General features: G+C 48.2%; 1 protein-coding gene across 10 annotated transcripts in view; it reads left to right on the top strand.

The window, feature by feature from the left end:
• The window catches only part of EHMT1 (euchromatic histone lysine methyltransferase 1), a 984,283-nt gene extending 965,513 nt beyond the window's left edge, over positions 1 to 18,770 (top strand). For all 10 annotated transcript variants that reach the window (XM_078642016.1, XM_078642018.1, XM_078642009.1 and 7 more), the window contains one exon: positions 16,137 to 18,770. In XM_078642016.1, coding sequence (XP_078498142.1) covers positions 16,137 to 16,320 — 184 coding nt within the window. In that variant the 3' untranslated portion in view covers positions 16,321 to 18,770. The remainder of the gene's footprint in view (positions 1 to 16,136) is intronic.
• Positions 18,771 to 21,769: the final 2,999 nt, after the last annotated feature.

The following is a 21,769-nucleotide window of genomic DNA, read 5'->3' as shown; positions in this document are numbered from 1 at the left end:
CAGGCCTTGCACTTTGGCGGAACCAGAGTCCAGGTCTGCTCTGCGCTTCCCTGACTTTCCGGGAGCCAGAGCGATCACTGCCCAGCTCAAAGAATTCTATTAGGCCTGCACCTCATTTTTTTAGTGGCCTGGCACCTATGGAGCACATTTGGGCCCCAGGGATTCAAGGTGGGCCCTAACTGGATCCCCAGTGCACCCGGCGATCCCATGGAACTATTGCTGGATCCAGAGTGGAGCTGCAGGAGAGACCAAGACCTTCCTTGGTACTCGCTCCAGTGCAAGCAATGCCATCTCCAAACTCATTCCCGTTGTTGATGGGCGAGGCCAGATGCTGGATCCAGTGCCGCCCAGGACCATGCTTACTAGATCGTAACCGGTGCCTTTTACTCTTGATAGACCTGGAGAACAATGGGATAGGTATGGTTATCAGCATCCCTTAGTTGAGCAGGAGAACTGGTCAGAGAAACTGGCAGAGGCCAGTGGGCTAGATACTTGACCTGACTGTCTTGACCTCTCCTCTAAGCGTGGTTATGACAGAGTAAGCCTCTATCGCAATGTGGTGCGTAGGGCATCTGAGACCTTGGACCTTCACCTACCCACTTCAAGATCAACACCTTGACAGATGTGCTTCAGCAGGGAGTCACCCCCTCCAAACCTTTTTCCCCATTTAATGAAGCCCCTACTGACGCCCTACGCTGGGCCTGATCCAACCCTGCACAGAGCCTCTTATACGTAGGACAGTTGTTCACTGCCTTTGCTCTGCTCCTGGAGACCCGAGGTTCCTTACCCAGCACCCCACCCCAGAGAAGCTTAGTGGTCTAAGCTTAGTTCTGTGATCAACGCCGGCACATTCTGTACCACTCCCATTGGATTGGGAATCCAAACGGCTGGCTACTTTGGAAAGCGAAAGTTCTCTTCCGCCAGCCTTGTACTTTGGACGGTAAGCACAGTGTCTTTTGAGCCTATAATCCCATATGATATTGGATTCAGTTGCACGAGTGCTTCCTTGGTCTTGGAGGAGGCCTGAGCCATACTCTCCCAAGTTATTGCTGATGGAAGAGATGGAGCAAAGTTCACCATACAGTGTGGACTCAACACACCAGACTCGATGGGCAGATCGATTTCATCTTCTGTGGCCATGCGGCGCCACACTTGTCTTGGCAACTGGTTTTTCAGGGGGTGTCCAAGCCTTGTTTATGGACTTACCATTTTATGGCTCTCGTCTTTTTGCAGAGAAGGCGGACTCAATGCTGGAGAGCTTTTAGGACAAAAAAGTTCCGACCTGTTCCTTGGGCTTGTCTATGGCCTCGTGTCACCCCAGTCCGCTTTCGTGGCCACAGGAGGACTTTCCAGCCACCACAGCAATAGGCTTCCTAGACATTTTGTGGCAGAGTACGCAGGTCCCATAAACCACATGGGACAGGTAGCCAGGTGTCAGACCAGTCCACCCACTCCCCTCCCTGAAGGCAGTTGCATCCTTCAAACCTTTAGTTTGCCCTCTGACCATCATGGGCATGCAGTGGGAGGCAGGAAACGCCATCACTTGCACCACTGGCGGTTAGTAACCCCGGACCGTTGGGTTTTGCAAATTGTCCAAAGGGGCTACTCCCTCCTCTTTGTTACTATCCCTTCACCCGTGCCACCTACCCACTTACCACTGGCTGATGGTAGACCATCTATCCTTACTTGGTTAGGAAGTGATGGCTCTCTTGGCCAAGTGAGCCATAGAAAGGGTGCCGGCATCAGTGGGAGCCTTTATCCTATCCTAGACCTATGTCTTCTCAACCTCTGCCTGAAAGAGGAGAAATTAAAGATGCTCAAACTCGCACAAGTTCTGTTGACCCTGGGCTGGGGAAAAGGACTGGTAGCGTTGGACTTGCAGGATGAATATTTCCACATAAATACTTTGTTTGCTGTGCTCCCCTTCAGTCTCACCAGCTCCCCTCGGGTGTTAATCAAAGTGTTGGCACTGTTGCAGCTCATCTGCTGAGGTCAGGGTGCCAGTCTTTTCCCTACTTTGATGATTGGCTGTTGAAGTCGGGTTTGCCCCAGGCAGTCCTCTCCCACCTCCAAACTATGGGGAACCTTCTGCACTTGCTGAGGTTCTCTATATCAGAGTGCCTAAGTCACACCTGGCTCCCTCTCAGAAGTCACCTTTCATCAGGGCTGTTGTGGACACAGTGCAGTTTTGGGCCTATCCTCCGAGCGGCTATTATGTCGACATTTCGGCCTTTATCCTTCATTTCTGTGAGAATGACCTGAGGTTGTTGGGCCTCATGGCCTCCTGCATCCTACTTGTGACTCATGCCTGTTGGCATATGCAGGTTCGGCAGTGGGACCTGAAGTTCCAGTGTACGCAGCATAAGGGGAAATCTTTTTGACATGGTCCAGATCTCGGAGAGAACTGAGAAAGATCTGCAGTGTTGGCCGATGAACCACGATTCGGTCAGTGGCAGACCCCTCTCTTGCTTCAACCAGAGTTGATTTTGGTGACACATGCGTCTCTTCTGGTTTGGGTGCGGCGATGTGGTAGAGGAGGAGATCACATTTTTGGTCTCCAACGGAATCCAAGCTCACATCAACCTGTTTGAGCTTCCGGCAATTCGCTCGGCATTGAAAGCCTTTCTTCATTCCATGAGAGGAAGGTTGAGGCAGGTGTTCACGGGCAACACCACCGCCATGTGTTACTGCCCAAACAGCTCGGGTGGAGTCATGCCCCTTTTGTCAAATGCCTTTACATCTCCAGAAATAACGGGAACATCAGGTCATTTCCCTGGTGGTTCAACACCTGACGGGTTCTCTGAATACCAAGGCAGAGGATCTCTGTTGCTGACACTGTGTAGTGGACCACGAACTGCATCTCCCTCTGGAGGTGGTGCGAAGACACTTTCAGCAGTGGCCTTGGTTAGATCTGTTCGCCATAGCAGAGACCACCGCCATGTGTTACTGCCCAAACAGCTCGGGTGGAGTAATGCACCCTTTGTCAAATGCCTTTGCATCTCCAGAAATAACGGGAACACCAGGTTATTTCCCTGGTGGTTCAACACCTGAAGGGTTCTCTGATTGCCAAGGCAGAGGAACTCTGGGGGTGGTGCGAAGACACTTTCAGCAGTGGCCTTGGTTAGATCTGTTCGCCGTAGCAGAGAATGCACACTGTGAGCAGTTTTGCATGCTGAGGTTTCCATGGTATCTCTTGCTCCGAGACTCGTTTTTGTCTCGAGCGGATCACTGGCCTTATGTATGCTTTTCAGCCAATACCACATGCCCGAAGTTCTTAGGTAGATCGGGAATGAGCAGACCTGAGTCATTATTGTGTCTCTGGATTGGGTACAGAGAATCTGGTTTCCGAAGTTTTTGAGCATGACAATCGACCCTTCTATCAGGCTGTCCCTATGGGAGGATCTTCTGTTGCAGCAAAAGGGGACGGTTCTGCTCCTGAATCTGCGCACCCTTCACCTTCATGTGTGGAGATTGAGATTGGACAGTTGACAGCTTTCGACCTTACTCCCAAAGTCTGTGATGGGATTCTCTTGAAGCCAGACGTCCCCACACCAAGTTAGTATATTCTATGTTCTCTCCAATCATGGTTTTCTTTATGCTTTTTAGTGGTTGCCAGATTATTTGAGTGACCTGCTGTGAGCAGGTTTCTTTAAGGCTTCCAGCACCTGTCTCTCTGCCCCCCCCTGACCATTCATCATGCCCCAGTGGTATCTGAATCTTGTTCTCACCTTCTTGATGTGTGCGCCCTATGAGTCTCTGCACAATTGCCCTTTTAGACTCTTGACCAACAAAACTGTCTTTTTTGTGGCCATAAAACCTGCCAGGAGGTCAGCGATTCTCTGGTCACTCTTGGCTCACTCTCCATACACCATCTTCTACAGGGGCAAGCTAATACTCAGGTTACATGCCTCCTCCCTTCGGAAAGTTATTACTCCCTACCATGTAGGCCAAAACATCACCCTGCCTACCTTCTTTGCTCTGCCTCAACCCTTCAAAGAAGAGGAGAGACTTCACCGTCTGGACCCAAAAAGAGCATTGTTGTTCTACCTGGACCACGCAAACTAGTTCTGGGTAGATGATCAGCTCTTTATTTGATATGTAGGAGCTAAGAAAGGGAAAGCTGGGCAGAAATGGACCATTTCAAGATGGCTAGCTCTCTGCATCAAGATTTGCTATGCCCTGGCCAAGAAGCAACCCACTGAGGATTTATGTGCTCATTAATTTCCACCTGAGCTAAGGCTGTGAACATTGCGTTAGCCCGCTGAGTCCCTGTCCTGGATATCTGTCAGGCAGCAATGTGGACCTCTCTGCACACATTTTTCAAACACTACAGCCTGGATATTCAAGTCCATCACAACAGGCACTTTTCCCTTTCAGTCCTACAGGACTTTTTGATTAAAGATTGGCTTCGTAGCCCCACCTCAGGGGAGGCATTTCTTGGGTATCTATTCTAAGGTAAATACTCTGCGGCTTGAAGTCAAAGGTCAAAATGAGCTTTTTTTCGATTTCTTTTTCGAAAACCATAAAAGCATGTACAAAACATATAAAAACATATTAAAAGTTACAAACAGTATATAAAAAAGTACATACAAAATAAGTATATAAAAAGTATATACATTAGATAAAAACTACAGGCAATATTATGGAATATTCATATTATGAGGGACTTTCGACATCTAATCACAATCTCAAAACACCTTGTCATAATGTAGCATAAATCAGTGGATACGGTCTGCATCAATAGAAAAGCAGGTCGACATCATCTAAAACCACAGGACCTCAATATCGGTAGAATCCAGCTCTTTCTGTGTTCACTATAAAACTTACAGAATAAAAAAGTATGCATTGTTGTCTGTAGTGACACATCATCACATGGACATTTAGATAAGCATTGTGACCAATTGTTTATCGCTGGAAAACTGACCAGACAGTGGAATATCCCCAGCCTGAAAAGTTTTAAAACAAATCGTGTCGACATTTTTATTCTTCTTTTTATTAACCATCAAAAGTCAACATTTCAGGGCACTGAAAATGCATACATATTTCGAGTCTAGAGCATACATAGGTACAGGCATACAAATATTTTCAACTAACAATGACTTTGGTGTAAGTTTGTCATCTGAAACAGGATCAGGGGGGGGGGGCTACAGATACATCCACAATAGTTATTCCATTTGTTCCATATAGAGGACCATTTCCTGGGAAATCCACGGGAGACAAAGACCGTTTTTTCCCTAAACATGCACCAGTCCATGTCGTTGTTCCAGAAGTCCACCCTGGGTTGTTCCTTCGCTCCCCACAGCTGCGCCTTGTTCCGTTTGGCTATCATTTGGCCCGGCGTAGCCCAAAGTTTATCCCTTATGTTGAGGTCGGTGGGCTCCCAAACATTCAAGAGACATCTCTTAGCCTCTGGCCCTATGACTACCCCGACACATGACTCATACATTCGTGCACTCATGACCAATAGGACTGGATAAGGGGGCACTCCCATATTACATGCATAAATTAACTAAGCTGCCCACATCCACGACTACAGCTGCCCTCCTCTATCTTTCCCATTTTAACCAGGGTTGGTCCAGAAATCTATATCCTGTGTAGGATGTTTAACTGGACCAGACACGGCACGGAAAATATTGCAGCCTCCTGCCACTCTTCATCGTCCATCTCCAGCCCGTCTCCCTCCAAGCGCTGTCTAAGGAGTATTAGAGGATCTGGAGTGTTGTTTATCAGCTTTATATACGTCACAGATATAACTCCATCTGGCAAATAACCATCTAAGAGTCTGTCCTCTAGTGGTGAATCAGCAGATAGGGAGGTGGCTTTGGGTAGATTCAACTGTAGTGCATGTCTGATTTGCAAGGACCTGAAGAACTCCGAGTCTGCGAGTTTGTGGCTCTGTTGCAGAGCAGCGAACAGTATCATCTCACCGTTTTTCCACAGGTCTCCGATGGTAGAGATTCCGATCAGATCCCACTTGTAAAACCCTTTTGTGGTACCGATTGTACCCAGTCGTTCCGAGTCCCATAGGGGGGTGGCCAGCGTGAATTTCTAGTCCCACCCCAGAGTCTTACTTGCTGCGTGCCAAATTGCTACTGAATGTTTAGTCTGTCCTGTAAGGTGATACCTCTGCCCCCCCCCCCCCAGTAATAGCCATTTATCCATCCTATATGCAGGGTCAGCTCCGACTATATATACAGTGGTTTCTTGCCGCCAGGTGTGCAGCCCAGTAGTATCGTTTTATGTCGGGTAGACCGATTCCCCCGTCGTACCAACCCAGGACCAATTTCTGCAGCGCAATACGAGGCCCTCCATCTCACAACAGATCTCTCTACAGGTTCTCTATCTGGCTCGGACTAAGTCGATGAAATTTTGCAGAGCGTATAAGAAACGAGGCAGTGACTTCATTTTGAATAATGCCGCCCTTCCTAGTAGCGAGAGCGGAAGTTTCTTCCAAGTGGCGACATCACGTTTAAGCCTATTGAGTGGGGGGAGTAGATTTCGCTCTTACAGGATACTGGGGTCATCTGAGATAAAGATGCCCAGGTATTGGAAACCCTCCTTTGCTATTTGCATGGGACAGTCACAAGGCGGGGAGGGAATCCGAGCTAAGAACATATAGAAGGGACTTACCACAGTTAATCCTATACCCGAAAATCTCCCAAAAATGGTAAAAATATCAAGCAGAACTCGCAGGGAAGACTTGGGGGAGGCAAGAAATAGGAGGATGTCGTCCGCGTACAGCGAAATACGATCCTCCCTTCCCGCCGTCCATTTGAGTCCTCGGATAGAGGGACTCCAACGGATCCATGCCACTAGGGGTTCTAGGGATAGGACAAAAAGGAGGGGCAAAAGGTGACATCCCTGACGGGTCCTCTGGCCCAGGCCAAACACCTCTGATTTATTATTGTTGACTACTACCTGTGTCAGGGGGTCAGAGTACAGGATCCGCACCCAGCCGATGAAACCAGGCCCGAAACCCAATTTTTCAAGGACAGCAAAGAGATAAGACCACTCTATCGTGTTGAACGCCATTGAGACTTCCAACCACTATCGCCACTTCTTGAATTGTGTTGTCTTCCCAAGACGCTGTGAAGGCATCGTAGGTTCAACGAAGTATTACGATGGGGCATAAAACCCGATTGGTCAGGGTGCATCAGCTTACAGATCACACGCACAAGGCGGTTTGCCAGCACTTCGGCTAGGATTTTGGGTTCGGCATTGAACAGGGAGATAGGCCTGTAGGAGGAGCATTGATTCCTGGGTTTACCTTCCTTATGTATCGTTAATAGTGTGGCTATTCGCTGGTCGTATGGTAGGAGCCCTTTGTCTCCGCTCTCATTAAATATAGCACACAGGTGAGGAACAATAGCGTCAGGTTTCAGTTTGTAGAGCTTAATCGGCAGTCCATTGGGGTGAAGGGCTCGGATCGCTTGTGCCAGTTCCTCATCCATAAGGGCGCTATCGAGCGTATCCCTTTCATCAGCTGTGAGGGTAGGCATCTGAATGTCTTTTAGGAGAAGTTCAGAGTCTGTAACGGAGAAAGTGGAAGTCGAACTGTACACGGAACTGTGATCTGCAAACGTATGTGAGATCGCTTGTGCATCAGTCACTGTGTCCTGCCTCGTCTATCAATTCAGGTACCAGCCAATTGGCCAGTGCTTTCTTGTCCAGCCAAGCCAGCAGTTTCCCAGCCTTATCTCCAAGATTATACAGCCTGACTGCTTTTTATCTCCCCAGTGTTTTGGCCATGTTGGAACAATGTTTCTGTACTAGTATCTTTTAAGCTTCAGGGTATGGAGCGACTCTTGTGTGAATCCTTCCGCCTTAGTTTGTTCGAGGTGAAGGATCTCGCTCTCTACCTGCACTAGATCTTTCAGCTTATCCTTCCGAGTCCCAGCAATCGAGGACAGTGCCTATCCTCTAAGCACTGTCTTAAACGCTTCCCACAGGACCCATGCAGATTGGACCGTGCCCTCATTGTCATGTTAACAGTAGCTTGGAGGAGTGGTTTCTTCACGGGGTTACGGAGGTACCAGGGGTTAATGGGAGCAACTGTTTCAACCCGCCCTTCCCCAGGACCAGATGGTCCCAGAGCGGAGAGTGGTTTGATATGCCCCTTGCCATGTGTCTAGCTTCCTGTATCTCTGTGATCTGGCCCGCAGGGGCCAATAGATAATCGATAGGGGAGAGGCTTCCATATGCGCCAGAATAAAAGGCATGAGTGGTGTTAGGGTGGAACGCATGCCACAAATCTACTAATCCCATTGCATCCAGGAAGTCGGGAGCCATCTCTGCGTAGGTCCAATTTCCCGTGGGGGGTGGTGGTCCAGGAGCCCCGAGACCGCTGAATTAAAGTCTCCACCCATTACTAAGCAGCCCTCAGGGAGTGACAGTAAGAGAACGCCCAGATCTTTAAACATCAGGCTCTGAAGTCCCTGAGGAACGTACACCGTCACTAGGTTAAGGGTTGAGCCCTCCCATTGACCGGATATCGCCGCATTTCTACCCAGGTTATCCACCCACATGCGTTGTACAGAGAGTGGGAAGGAGTTTTTTTTAACATAATGCCTACTCCCCGAGACCCAGTGGTAAACCCAGTGTGTGTCACTAGTCTATAGCCCCATCTATCTAATGCTTTACAAGAGTTGCCAACCAGATGTGTCTCCTGGAGGACCACCTCCTCCGGGGAGTGTTGGTTAACATGTTGCAGGACTGTACTGCATTTGAGTTTGTCCCCCTGGCCGTTAACGTTCCAACCAGTCTAAAGTGTCCCTCTCGGTGTCCCCCCAGCATAATTGAAATAGTTTGTACCCTTTTGCGCGCCAACTGGAAGAATAGAACCGTCGACATGTGTAAACAATTAAGTAGAAGAAAACAACTACAATCCCCAGTTCCTACCCAACATCCCCACACCCTGCACTCTGGGCCAAGAACTGCCCATCAAAAACTCTGCAGAGTGCCTATTGCCCAAACTGATAACTAACTGTAGTTTAACTTGAGGGCGGGAGGCTGCTCCTTCGTGAACCCTCCCAAATGTGAAGAATCATTTAGGCTCCTAATTTCAAGTCTATAGACAACAGGTCTACAAATTGTCAGTACATTTCCCCATTTTGTGATGACTTCCCCCCACCCGAGTCCCTACGAACTAAAAACCTCCCAGCGTAGGCCCAACCACCCCTTAATGAGTCTCAATATGTGCATCTTACATTTCAGTGATTGTCAGAGTCCAGGGGCAGCTCAAGGGCACTCATTTGTGAGCACTGTGTTCCTCCGCACTTCTCCAGCCCTCAAGCCAGTCTGTAGCGTCTTCCGGATGATCAAAGAAGCGGGCTGTACCATCCGCGTCCACCCGGAGACAGGCTGGGAACAACATTGCCTATTTAACTCCCCTTTCCCAGAGTTTCTTTTTTACTGTAAAAAATGATAGTCTCTGTTTCTGCACAGCGAGGGTAAAATCCGGAAAGAAGGAAATCCCTGAATTCACATAGAGGAGAGGAGGGGCATTCCTGGCGGACTGGAGGATTAAGTCTCGAGCACGGAAATTTAGTAATCTGGCCAGGATCGGTCGGGGCAGTGCTCCAAGTTTTGTTTTCCCACCAGGGACCCTATGTGCTCTTTCGACCACGAAGAACTTGGATAGTCCCTTGGGCTGGAGGTGAGTAAGGACTGCCCTTCCACTTTTTTAGGGACCCGGATGATATGCACTTTGTTGCAGCGAGAGCGCCCTTCATAGTCGTCCAGCTTCTCCTCCGCATGCTTCCGGAAGGTCTGTAGTCCGTTGACTTCAGACTGCAGCTGGGACGTGTCGTCGACCAGACTGCAGGTGGTTAATTCCAGTTGTTTTACCTTCTCTCCGATTTTCCTGAGGTCTGCCCTGAGGAGTGTTACCTCCGTGACAATAGTGTCCATCCTCTGCTCAAGGGACACCCTTACTCCAGGTATGGCACCCAAGACATCCTGGAGTGTCAGTTCTGCGGCATCCCCCTCAGGACCCTTTGATGTGGCGACCACGTGCTGTGGGTCTGGAAGCATCGACTTCAGGAAAGTGTACTTGTTGAGTTTATTGGCTTGCACTACTTTCTGGCTTCTGGTCCCTGACATCTTTGCGGCAACACACCAGCCCCTCGAGACTCCAAAACCGCTGTGGGCACCAGTGTATCTCAGGTGCTTGGTACCATGGTTCACGTTCCTCCCGTGGTACCAAGCAACCACGGGAGGAACGCGAACTGTAGCGTCCACTCGGGAAGAGCTGCCCTGCAGCAATATAGTTTGCAAAAGCCCCACCTCAGATGAAGCTGACTCCGGGGCACTGGGGGCGGTAGATGGCAGGCAGTTCCAAGGTAGTGTTGGAGCGAACGCTTCTTGAATCGGGTATTGAGCACCCAGAAGCTATGTCCACAGTCTTGGCGGCACTCCCAGCTTATTATCCAGCACAGCAATGGATGGGCAGTTGGTGGAGGCCTGACACGGGTTTTCGCAGTTTCTGGTTCTCAAGGAGGCAGGCTGTGCCAGATATGTTCCCCTGTCACCAAGTGTCAGCCCAGGCTGCCGCATGGGGCAACTCCTGGTCCAATATACTCCCAATGTTCCTCAGGGCTGGTGCAAGTGGGGACGCGTCCCCCTCCAACGAGGGAGAACACACACCAAGGAAGGAGGCACGTCTGCTGTATCCACGGCGGTAGGGATGGGAGGAAGGGATCGGGGCCCTGCTCCGGCCGGGCGAACCACCATGCCGCAGTCTCCTACCATGCCGGACCAGAAACCCCGGAGCCTCGGCAGCAGTGTGGTCAGCCTCCTCTCCGCGGGTGCGTGGGTAAGTTGTCAGATGGTCCCCCCACTACCCAGAACCACCGCTGGGTAATCTGTGGTGCCCTCCGTATACCACAGGCTTTACCTCACACTGGGCAGGTCGCAACCACGGTTTTGTATAGTTGGCGATCCAGTAGTGCGTGTCGCCACACCCTGTATTCTGCACCACAGCCTCCGGATGGGGGGAAGCCGGCAAGGCCTCAGTGTTCTGCCGGATGTGATCTGGCCCAAGCCAGGGCGGGGTGGTGGCAGCTAGGTTATCTGTGTGTTCAAGGCGCAGTTGGAGCCGGATCAGTGAGGCGGATAGTAAGGAAGGATTCACGGGTGCCGGAGCTTTTCTAACTTTCGGCCATCTCGCTTTGCGGCTAAGCCTTTTCCCCCTTGTCGACATTTTTAAGTATGGTTGCATGTCATAAAAGACCAGTGTAATTTGATTGTTATGAATGCTCGCTTCATCAGTTCCACGGACAGTCTTAATTCCCCCATTAATTATAAACAATCAGTTTAAAAAAAAATCTTCTAATCAATCAATCAGAGTACTTGTAGAGCGCGCTACTTACCCGTGAGGGTCTCAAGGCGCTGAGTGGAAGTGGGGGGGGGGGAGGCGGCGAGGGTGACGCTGGCGGAGCAGAGCGGGTGGGTGGTGGTGTAGAAGCTGAGTCTGCTGTTAAGGTAGGCTGGTCCGGCGTTGTGGAGTGCTTTGTGTGTGTTTGTGAGGAGCTTGAAGGTGATCCTCTTGTTGACGGGAGCCAGTGTAGGTCTCTCGGGTGGGGGGTAATGTAGCTGCGGCGGGGGACGTTGACGATCAGTCGGGCGGAGGTGTTTTGGATGCGTTGTAGTCGTCGTAGGTGTTTGGCTGGGATTCCTGCGTAGAGTGCTTTGCCGTAGTCCAGTCTGCTGCTGAGGAGGGGCTGTGTCACCGTTCTTCTTGTTTCAGTCGGGATCCACTTGTAGATCCTGCGGAGCATGTGGAGGGTGTTGTAGCAGGAGGAGGAGACGGTGTTGACCTGCTTAGCCATGAAGAGGGAGGAGTCTAGGATGAATCCTAGGTTGCGTGCATGGTCGATGGGTGTTGGTGCTGTTCCCAGTGTGGTCGGCCACCAGGAGTCATCCCAGGCTGAGGGGGTGAGTCTGAGGATGAGTACCTCCGTCTAGTCCAAGTTCAGCTTCAGACGGTTGCTCCTCATCCAGTCCGACGGCCTTCATTCCCTCGTGGAGGTTGGTTTTGGCGGTGTGTGGGTCCTTGGTGAGGAAGAGGAAGAGCTGGGTGTCGTCGGCGTAGGGGATGATGTTGAGGTCGTGATGGTGGGCCACTTGTGCGAGGGGGGCCATGTAGATGTTGAACAGCTGAGGGATGAGCCCTGGGGGACGCCGCAGATGATGTCGGTGGCTTCGGCTCGGAAGGGTGGGAGGCGGACTCTCTGGTATCTGCCGGAAAGGAAGAACGTGGTCCAGTCAAGGGCCTTCACTTGGATTCCAGCTTCTCGAGGCGTGTCTCTTAGAGTGCGATGGCAGACCGTGTCGAAGGCGGCCGACAGGCCCAGGAGGATGAGGGCTGATGTTTCGCCGTTGTCTAGTTAGCGCTTGATGACGTCTGTGGCGGCGATGAGGGCTGTCTCGGTGCTGTGGTTAAGTCTGAATCCGGACTGGGACGGGTCCAAGATGTTGTTGTTTTCCAGGTGGCGGGCCAATTGCCTGTTGACGATTTTCTCGATGACCTTTGCCGGGAACAGGAGCAGGGAGATGGGCCGGAAGTTCTTGAGGTCCTTGGGGTCCGCCTTGGGTTTCTTGAGGAGGGCGTTGATTTCGGCGTGCTTCCAGCTTTCCAGGAGTGCGGCTGTTTCGAAGGAGATGTTGATGACCTTCTGTAGTTGGGGTGCGATGGCTGCATCTGCTTTGTTGAACACTTGGTGTGGGCACGGGTCTGACAGAGATCCTGAGTGGATGGAGTTCATGACCTTGCGTGGCTCGTCGTCGTTGATGTCGGACCAGGAGGTCAGGCGGATGGCGCTGGTGGTGTTCAAAGGGGAGGTGAAGCCTGGCGTAGTCGGGCGGTTGTGGTGTTGAAGCTGTTGTGGATGTCAGCGATCTTGCGGTGGAAGAAGATGGCTAGTTATTCGCACAGTTCTTGTGAGGGCAGGATGTCGTTGGCGTTGGCGCTGGGGTAGTTCTTTGCTGTCGTGTGCGTTGTCCAAGCGGTCTTTGAAGGAGGATCTCTGGCTAATCTGATGAGGTGGTGGTGTTTGCGGGTGGTGTCCTTGTGGGCTGCGTGGTTGTCCGTTGTGCGTTTGTGGAGCCATTTTTTTCCAGTTTCCGGCATGCGCGTTTAGAGGTCTGCAGCTCGTCGGTGAACCAGGTGGCTCTCTTGCCTGCATGGCTGTTGGAGGGTTTCTTGAGCGGGGGGAGGGTGTTGGCGCAGTCGTCGATCCAGTCTGAGGTTGCGGGCTGCAGCGTCTGGGTTGGTGAGGTCGGTGGGTGGGTTCTGGGCGAGGGTGGTGATTAGCCGGTCTTCGTGACTTTGCTCCAGCAGCGGCAAGGCAGCTGTTGGATGCGGTGGTGCGTGGTTGGTTTCTTGAAGGTGAAATGAATGCAGCGGTGGTCAGTCCAGTGGAGTTCGGTGGTGTGGTCGAAGGCGACGTGGGTGCCTGTGGAGAAGACGGAGTCTAGCGTGTGGCCGGCGGCGTGGGTGGGTGTGGTGATGAGTTGTTTGAGGCCGAGGTTGTCGATCAGGGTGGCGGAGTTGGCGTCGTTCTTCTCGAGGTGGAAGTTCAGGTCCCCGAGGAGGATGTAGTCCGTGGAGGCGAGCGCATGGGTGCTGGCGAGGTCGGCGATTGAGTCGCTGAACTGAGCCCGAGGGGTCTGTAGGTGAGTGTACCTATGAGGGTGGTGTTGGGGTCGGTGTGGATCCGGAAGTGCAGGTATTCGGCGGTGTTGAGGGTGTCGTCTGCGTGGGTGGCGATCTTGAGGGTGGACTTGTGGACGATGGCTGTTCCTCCTCCGATTCCGTTGGCGCGATCCCTGCAGGTGATCTTGTAGCTGTCCGGGATGGCTATGGCGATGTCCGGTGCCGAGGAGTTGTTCCACCTGGGCTCGGTCAGGAAGGCCACGTCTGGGGCGGAGGTGTCGAGCAGATTCAAGAGCTCGACGGCGTGTGTGCTTGCGGAGCGGGATTTGAGGAGTATGCAGCGGAGGCGGTTGGGTCCAGTCCTTGGAGGTTTGGTGGTTCTGTCGCAGGTGAAGGTGCGGCAGGAGAAGGGTCTGTGGGTCCGTTTCAGGGTGGCCTGGAAGCAGGTGTGGTTTCGGCCGGTGTTGAGTGCGTGGAGGCTGCTGGCGTCGAAGTGGAGTCTGGTGTCGTGGCGTTCGCGGGGTCCAGGGGTTCTGGCGCTGGGCACGGTCCAACCTCGGACAAGCTCAGACGGGCTTGCCTTAGGCGCACCAACGGCGCGGCTGCACAGCTGCCGCCATTTAAAGGGGAGCTGGGAGGGAGGAGCAGCTGGGAGGCTGGAGGCAGGGGAAAACGAATGGGCGTGGGGTGGGGCAGCAGCGGCGGGAAAGTGAGCAGTGGGCACCGGGGGGGGCAGGAAAAATAGCTCCCAGGGATGGGCAGCAAAGAGACCAGGGATGAAGGGCACAAGCGCAGGTGGAGCTGCAGCGGGGGGGGATGGGGGGGGACCAAGGGTCGCTGACCTCACCACGCAACTGGCGCCATTTAAAGGGGAGCTGGGAGGGAGGAGCATCTGGGAGGCGGGAGGCAGGGGTCAGCGAATGGGGGCGGGGCAGCAGCGGCGGGAAAGTGAGCAGTGGGCACTGGGGGTGAGAAAAAATAGCGCCCAGGGATGGGCAGCAAAGAGACCATCCTTAGAATGTGTTCTAAGAATTCAGGCTGATCAAAAACTCTGGATGGCCCAGGTCACTCACAAAATGTTTAATATAATTCAGTCATGGTATTTGAAAAGCAAATTGAGATTTGAGTAAATCCCTAATGATCTCACGGTTGAGGGTAGTTTGATCAGTGGTCCAGATTTTATGTCACAAAAAATTGGCTGGATCTTGACTAAATCAGTTAACAAGGATAGCCCCAGCTCAGCATGGCATACATAGGAGGAACAGCTACTTGGTACCTCTGGGAAATAACTCAAGAAGGCATTCTCCACCAGTTGCAGGGGTTGCCAGTCAATATGCCCCCATACCCCAACCCCATATACAGTTGTTGATGTACACTTTGATTTATAAATGGTTAATTGTTCTTTGTGTGGTTTTTTACCATGTTTCATCGAATAATTGCACAGAGATGTAGTAGTTTGCATAAACTGGAGCTTCCTGGCACTAGTAGCCTGCCTCCAAGAACCATCCTGGTCATACAAGATAACCAAGTAGAATAATGTCTTAGCAAATCCAATCTTCACATCTTCAATAATTACATCCCAGCGTTTTAAGTTCCTTTTGCCACACTTCATAATAAAGAGCTTAATCTTTGTTGGTTAACAGGCCTAATTTGGGCATATAATTAGTGAAGCTTGTTAATACTTGTTGGAGCCCCACTGGATTGTGAGACATAAGCACAGCATAGTCTGCGTAGAGGAGGGCAGCTTGAAATCTCTATCAGATGAACAAGTTACTTACCTTTGGGAAGGCCTTATTGATAGACCCTTTCTAGCCGCAAATTACTTACCAATCCTCCCTGGTCTGCGGTAACACCCTTCCCGCAGCCTTAGTTTTTCCACACCTTGTCTGCAATCCTGACTTGGAAAGTCGCAAAAGTAGCTGACGTTAGTGCTCAGGGTGGTGCCTATATAGGCAGCACACACGTCTTTCTGGTACAGATTACGCCACCTAACTGTGTGCAAGGGTACTTCTGCTCAAGAATCTTTCGGGTCCAGTCTGATGCCTAAGATAAGGAATCTGCAGCTATCTAAAGTCTCTGCCAGATAAGGCATTACCAAAGGTAAGTAACTTGTTCATCTGACACATGTCGCATGGCATCTGATGTAACAAACAAATAATTTCTAGAATGCCAACAAATTACATGTCGAAGTTCTGGCATAGCTTTTTTTTATTTCTTTGTAGAAAACCATAAAAGCATGTACAAAACATATACAAACCTATTATTAAAAAGTTAGAAAAACAAGCATATTTTCTGCTCAAAATGGATACTTATGTTCAAAAGTATTTGCTGGATGGATTGTCTAGTTCATGTACTCCAGTAACCACAAGATGTCTCTGAAAAGGAGTACTTGTATTTGCAACACCAAATGCGGTTAGTAATTAAAGTAATCCTTTGTGTAACTAACTAGTATCTCTTTTTTTTTTTTTTTTTACTTTTGCAGGTTCGACTATGGTGAGAGATTCTGGGACATAAAAGGCAAACTATTTAGCTGCCAGTGTGGGTCTTCAAAGTGCAGATACTCCAGCACAGCCCTGGAGAAACAACAAGCCATCACACCTCCACCTGAGCCACAGGAGAATGGACTACCAGACACCAGCAGCACCGTGACAGTCAGTCCTTCTTGAGAGATAGAGTTCACCCTCTCGAAGGATTCTTTAGTTCTCTGTTCTGTGCGTCCCAGACGGAAAGACCCTGGAAATCATGCTGTTAACAGGGGGCAGTGTCGTTGGCTCCGTTATTTGACAATTATGAAATGAAAACTTTTTTTTCGTATGAAGATCCAATCTTGACGGTCGACGCAACGGCTTCCCTGATTCTCTGTAAAACTTGGATCCCGCCCCCTCCATCTTGACTTCGAGAAACGGCGTTAGTGGAAATGAGACTGAACGCTGTGTGGGGGGCGGGGGGGGGAGGAATGAAAATGAAGTCTCCCTTGGAAATGCACGTCTCCAGCAGGATGCCTGCTTGGGACCACCACGCTACTCCAGCGACGCAATACGTCTTTTCTGGAATAATGGATCAATTGGTAAAAAAGGATGTGATTGGTTAATTGCCCCTGACCTAGCGTGAAGCCTACCAGAGTTGTTTCAAGTCTCATATAATTTATTAGGCCTTCCCCACCTACTGTCCAATTACATCTCGTTTGTGTATCACTAGTGACGTTGATACCAATTCACCCTTTGTTTTACAGTTATTTTTTTAAACTGAGGCTTATCAACTTCACAATTTTCCATTTTCTTGTTTCCAGTACCTGCCTACGGTTACACATTCGTTGGCTGCTTGTCTGCTGCACACTTAAGTGGAATGTCAATTGCATTCTCCACTCCTAATGTTACTTCCTCCTTTTCTCATCCCATGGTCACTATACTCAATCTTTAGTAATAGTGTGTTTCTGATCAAAATTTCTTAGGAGTAACACACAACATTTGTCAATTTACCCTGCTTAAGTCCAAGACACTTACTTGAATTAAATAGTTTAGTATATAAACACATGCACAAATAAATGGAACAGTCTTGATTACTGGCTGCCAAGTGAATGGTTGCCTCTCACAAAGATACATTTTCAGGTTTCATGTCTCCCAGCATATTTAGCAGTAGTGCAGACAGTATGCAGAGCCGGTTTCTCACTTTGTGTTACATGTTCTACATTCCTAGGATTTTATATGATTGGGTGTCTTGGTCGTTTTCATTGTTGGCCTTACACTAAGGTGCAGCATCTGTTTCATGGATTTACTAGGTAAAGCATCAGACACCTGTTTGGAGATCTGGTGGGTGATTCTCAATCCCCCCACAAACCCTCACTTGCCCTGGTTGGTAGTTCAGACTCTGCCCCTTCCCTACCTGCAGGTTACAGGACACTTAATTTACCCTCTTTATTACATTTTGGTGGCATCATGAAACTGATTGTCGTTCCCCAATCTTGCAAATCATTGTTATCTATCAGAGGCAATAATTCAGTCTGCCTAGTCAAGGGTATCTAGTATTGCTCCTCGAGAGCCGCATTGATGCCAGGCTTCCAGAATATCCTCTTGAGACAAATGCAGTTAATTAAAGCAGGAGTTATTTATTTCGTGATTATCCTGAAAATGTAGTATGGATATGGGCCTCGTGTGCTTTATTGGATTCCCCTGTAAATTGTATCTTAAGAGCAAAAGCTTCAGAGGAATGGTACAGAACACCACACCATACCCCCTCTCTTTCTACCCTGATGGAAGTAAAAGTCGTTTAAGAACTCAGGTCATGATTTTATCCATGCTTTGTGCTGCTCCCTTATCATTCCTCTGATATTAGCAAGAAACTTGAAATGAAAAAGACTGCACCTGGACTGGCTTAATATCCAGGAAGAGGTTGACTGCATCTGTGCACAAGATCATTATTTACATCATGGCTGCTTCCAGGTCAACGTCATTTTTCAAAACGTTTAGGCCAACTGCTCCTTGAGGTGGTACTAAGTACGGCTCATAGACCCACCTTAGTTTTTAAACTGTCTGTAATTCTCCCACCCTTGTCGTCTAATTTTCCAAACCTTGGCCATATCAGTTCACAATTTCAATCAATTGTTTGAGCCATTATGCCATTGAGTTTACCCCTTCCCCATTTTCATTCCAGGATTGTGAAGACTGGGATAAAACATGAAAGAATTATTGAGACACATGGTGCTGAATCTGTTAACGTTTTTAACTCACCAAGTGAACATACAATTATCCATTTTACAAAAAGAACAAAATGATTTTATTATAAGCTGCAGTAAGGAAAAACACTTTTTAAACTTGTTAGTATTACCCCAGTGTGAATACATTTGCCATCAACTTTTGTGCGATGGCCTGGCGGGTCCCATTATAAAATTATATTTTTTTGTCTTTCTTTTTCAATACTGTAATTAGTGCAGTAACTGTTATATATATATATATTTCCCTCCTTGTGCAAGTCTTCTAAACCATCATAATGCAGTCATTTTTATTTTCGTCTGTTCAGAGATGTTTTTGGCAGTTGAAGGGGCAACCTTTTGTTTTGCTCCTACCATTATGTGATGTTTTCAATGAAATCAATAAAAAACACCTTGCTTTCAGTGGCAGCGCGGTGTTTTGTATTTACTGTCTGTTTATGATGAAGGACTACCCCCTGCAAATTCCTCATGTTCTAAATATGATTAATGTCAAACTGTGTGTGGGTTGTGGAATATTGTGCTTGCGTTTTCAGAAACGCCTCCCTATTTGTAGCCACCAGTTACTGTTGTCTGTGTCACTACATCCAGGGCCTTCCTAATGTCTTTAGCGAATCTTCTAGTTTTTTAAAGAGTTCTGCTTTCTACAAGAAACAGCCTATGGGGTATCTTCATTAAACGCATAAATAATGGAATACAGGCCTGTAGAAGTCCTTCAAAAGAGAGCAATAAATATTTAGTACTGTAAACCCTGCCTTTGTAGGAGGAGCATGTTCAATTTTGTATCGTAGTTAAAACGAGCACAATATATTAAATGATTAGAAAATCAAAAGGAGGTTGAAAAGCGTATAGCGTATTGCTGCTAAAAGTTTTTTCCTACCTTTAAAAGAAAAAAAACCGCAGCTAGAAATACCATCTCTCACAGCTTCCATTCTTTGGCTATATTGGGTGAATAAGGGTGGGTTGTTTATGACTTTATTGAAGATACCCATAATGCATAACTAGTGTCACAGGTAATTTTCTCCTCCTTCTTGGTATCTCACATATTTACTTTTTGGATAGTGTTTAGTATCACTTCGCAGGCATCTCAAATTGTATTTTAATTAAAATTCTAAACCATTAGAATAAAATGGCAAGCTCATGCCTTTCCAAATAGGAAAAACAGCTGTGAGAAATGGGAAAATTGCCTTAGATTAGTTTAAAACACCCAGAGAGCATAAGATTGACAAGAGTCCAGTTATCTTTTTGGGTAATGCTCACTCTGCCCTTCTGCAGTGTGCTCTCTCATGAATATTCTTGAAAACAAATCATGAAATTCTTGGATTTCCACACTTGGAAAAAATCTGTACGTATTTTAACTATAAATTGACCCTACTTTAACTTATGGATACAGCCAGAGGCAGTCTTATGCACCAGTATATTTTTTGGAAGCCACAGAGTGAGTGATAGCAGCATTGCAGATAATTAATGTTCCTTCGTGATTTTTAGTGCAATCGACATTCATTTTATGGGCATTTTTAACTACCCTCTAACAGGACAATCACTTATACACGCCATGGCAGATTGTGAACCACATAAAAAAAAATACTGAATAGAATTGTACTCTAACAACCGGTACATTTGATGGGAGTTAAAATATAGACATTTTTTATGGGCCAAGAAATAAGTATTTTCTAAACAAGACAATGCTGTTAGTCCTCGGTTAAGGTAAAAAAAACTGAAAGACATTTAATGCTAATTGTACAGTACAGATGTAGTATGGATATCAATTGACATCAAAAGAGACCTGTTTTTATGCTGTCTTCGACAATAGGATGCCCAGATCAGAGAAATAATCCCTCCTGGGGAAGTTGTTTTTTCTGAGTCCCTTCGGCATTCTTTTGGACTTATAAAATATTTATCCTTTATTTAGACGCCCAGCAAGACCGTCTGTTTTTTAGCTCACTAAGAGTAATTTCTTAACGTTGCTGGTTTCATAAGGCTAATAATTGTCTAAAAACTATATATTTTTTGGGGGCCTTACCCTCTTTCCACATTTTTCTGCTCTCAGCTGATTCCCATGCCATTATGCCCACACACTTCCATAGAAAGATGTACATGAATTCTGTTTCACCTGTATTCCAGACTCGTTTAATTTCTTAGGTGTTTGAAGTTGCTTTAAAGACGTGTCAGGGGCAGAGAGATGGTTGTTTCCGGTCCAGGGAGGACCTGGTCTGTCAGTTCGGTCTGGACTGTTCCCATAAGGCACAGGGTCAAGACTGATTTGCATAAGGCTGGGTCCAAACTGGGGTGGTGTAGTGGGCAAAAGAACGATGGATTGAACCCAGATCTTTTGACTGGGGGAGAATATTTGCATTGTCAGCATTCCGTCCATCATTTGTTTGCTGTAGCACTGTAGTGTAAAAGCAGCATAAGTGCAGCTTCTTCGTTGGTAGATCTTCCATAACTGACCCACATGGTCCATGGAAAGTCACTTAAAATGCCTTTTTGATTATCCACAAGTTCCCTGGACCTATTTCATCTCCTGTTTTGGTAGCATAACTTCATATGACTTCATCTCCTTGTCCCCTGCTGTTTAATGAACATTGGGTTTGCAGGATCTCTGTCCACAGAAAGAGACACCACCATGATGTTATCCTCCTTCACCGAGACTGAGTCGGAACTTTGTTTTCTCAAAGCTCAGTATTAGGATTGTGGCTACAAAGATGACTGTGCACAAGGACGCCTCCAGAAACAATTATCTCCCCTAAAGTACTCTACCCAACCTTGTTCTTAGTATTTCAGTATGATGGTCTGAAACGCAGGCCTTTAGGGGCCACATTTCCTTGTACCGAAAGGTAAGGACAATGCTATGAACTATTTTTGCAGTTATGCTCAAGTCCAGAAAGGGTAAAATAAGGGTTGATTAACAGTTTTTCCTAAAACTGCTCTGCCTCCAGTGTATATGGTAACTTTGAACATTTATGAGTTCCTGTATGAGATAGACACTGCAACTTCAATACATGAAGAGGCAGCTGCTGCAGGCAGCACATGGTTCTCAAAAACAGGTGTATGGGCCCCTTCTGAACAGGCATCCCAAAGTAGAATGTGTTCATGATCCAGATTCACCAAGCTCAACTTTCATTTGTACAGCAGGTATGGCATAATGAAGCTTTGAAAATATGGTGCTGGAACTCAATTATAAAAACCACAGTGACCATATTTAATGGAGGCATATTCATCTATATTTTTTTCCACCTAGGTGAAAATACACTAGAACAGTGAAGGCTGCAAAGAACACATAGATAAAGTGCCTCGTGCAACTCCCACAAGCCAGTGAAGGCACATCCTCCCCCACCACTGCTTTCAAATAAGCAAAACCCCACAGGCACTGTGAAAATCAATTCTTAGCAGTCCTCATGGTCGCTTTC

The sequence above is a fragment of the Lissotriton helveticus genome, chromosome 5_1 (assembly GCF_964261635.1).
Source record: "Lissotriton helveticus chromosome 5_1, aLisHel1.1, whole genome shotgun sequence".
NCBI classification, from domain to species: Eukaryota; Metazoa; Chordata; class Amphibia; order Caudata; family Salamandridae; genus Lissotriton; species Lissotriton helveticus.
Note: the sequence above shows the minus strand (reverse complement) of the source record. Positions and strands in the feature narration are given on the sequence as shown.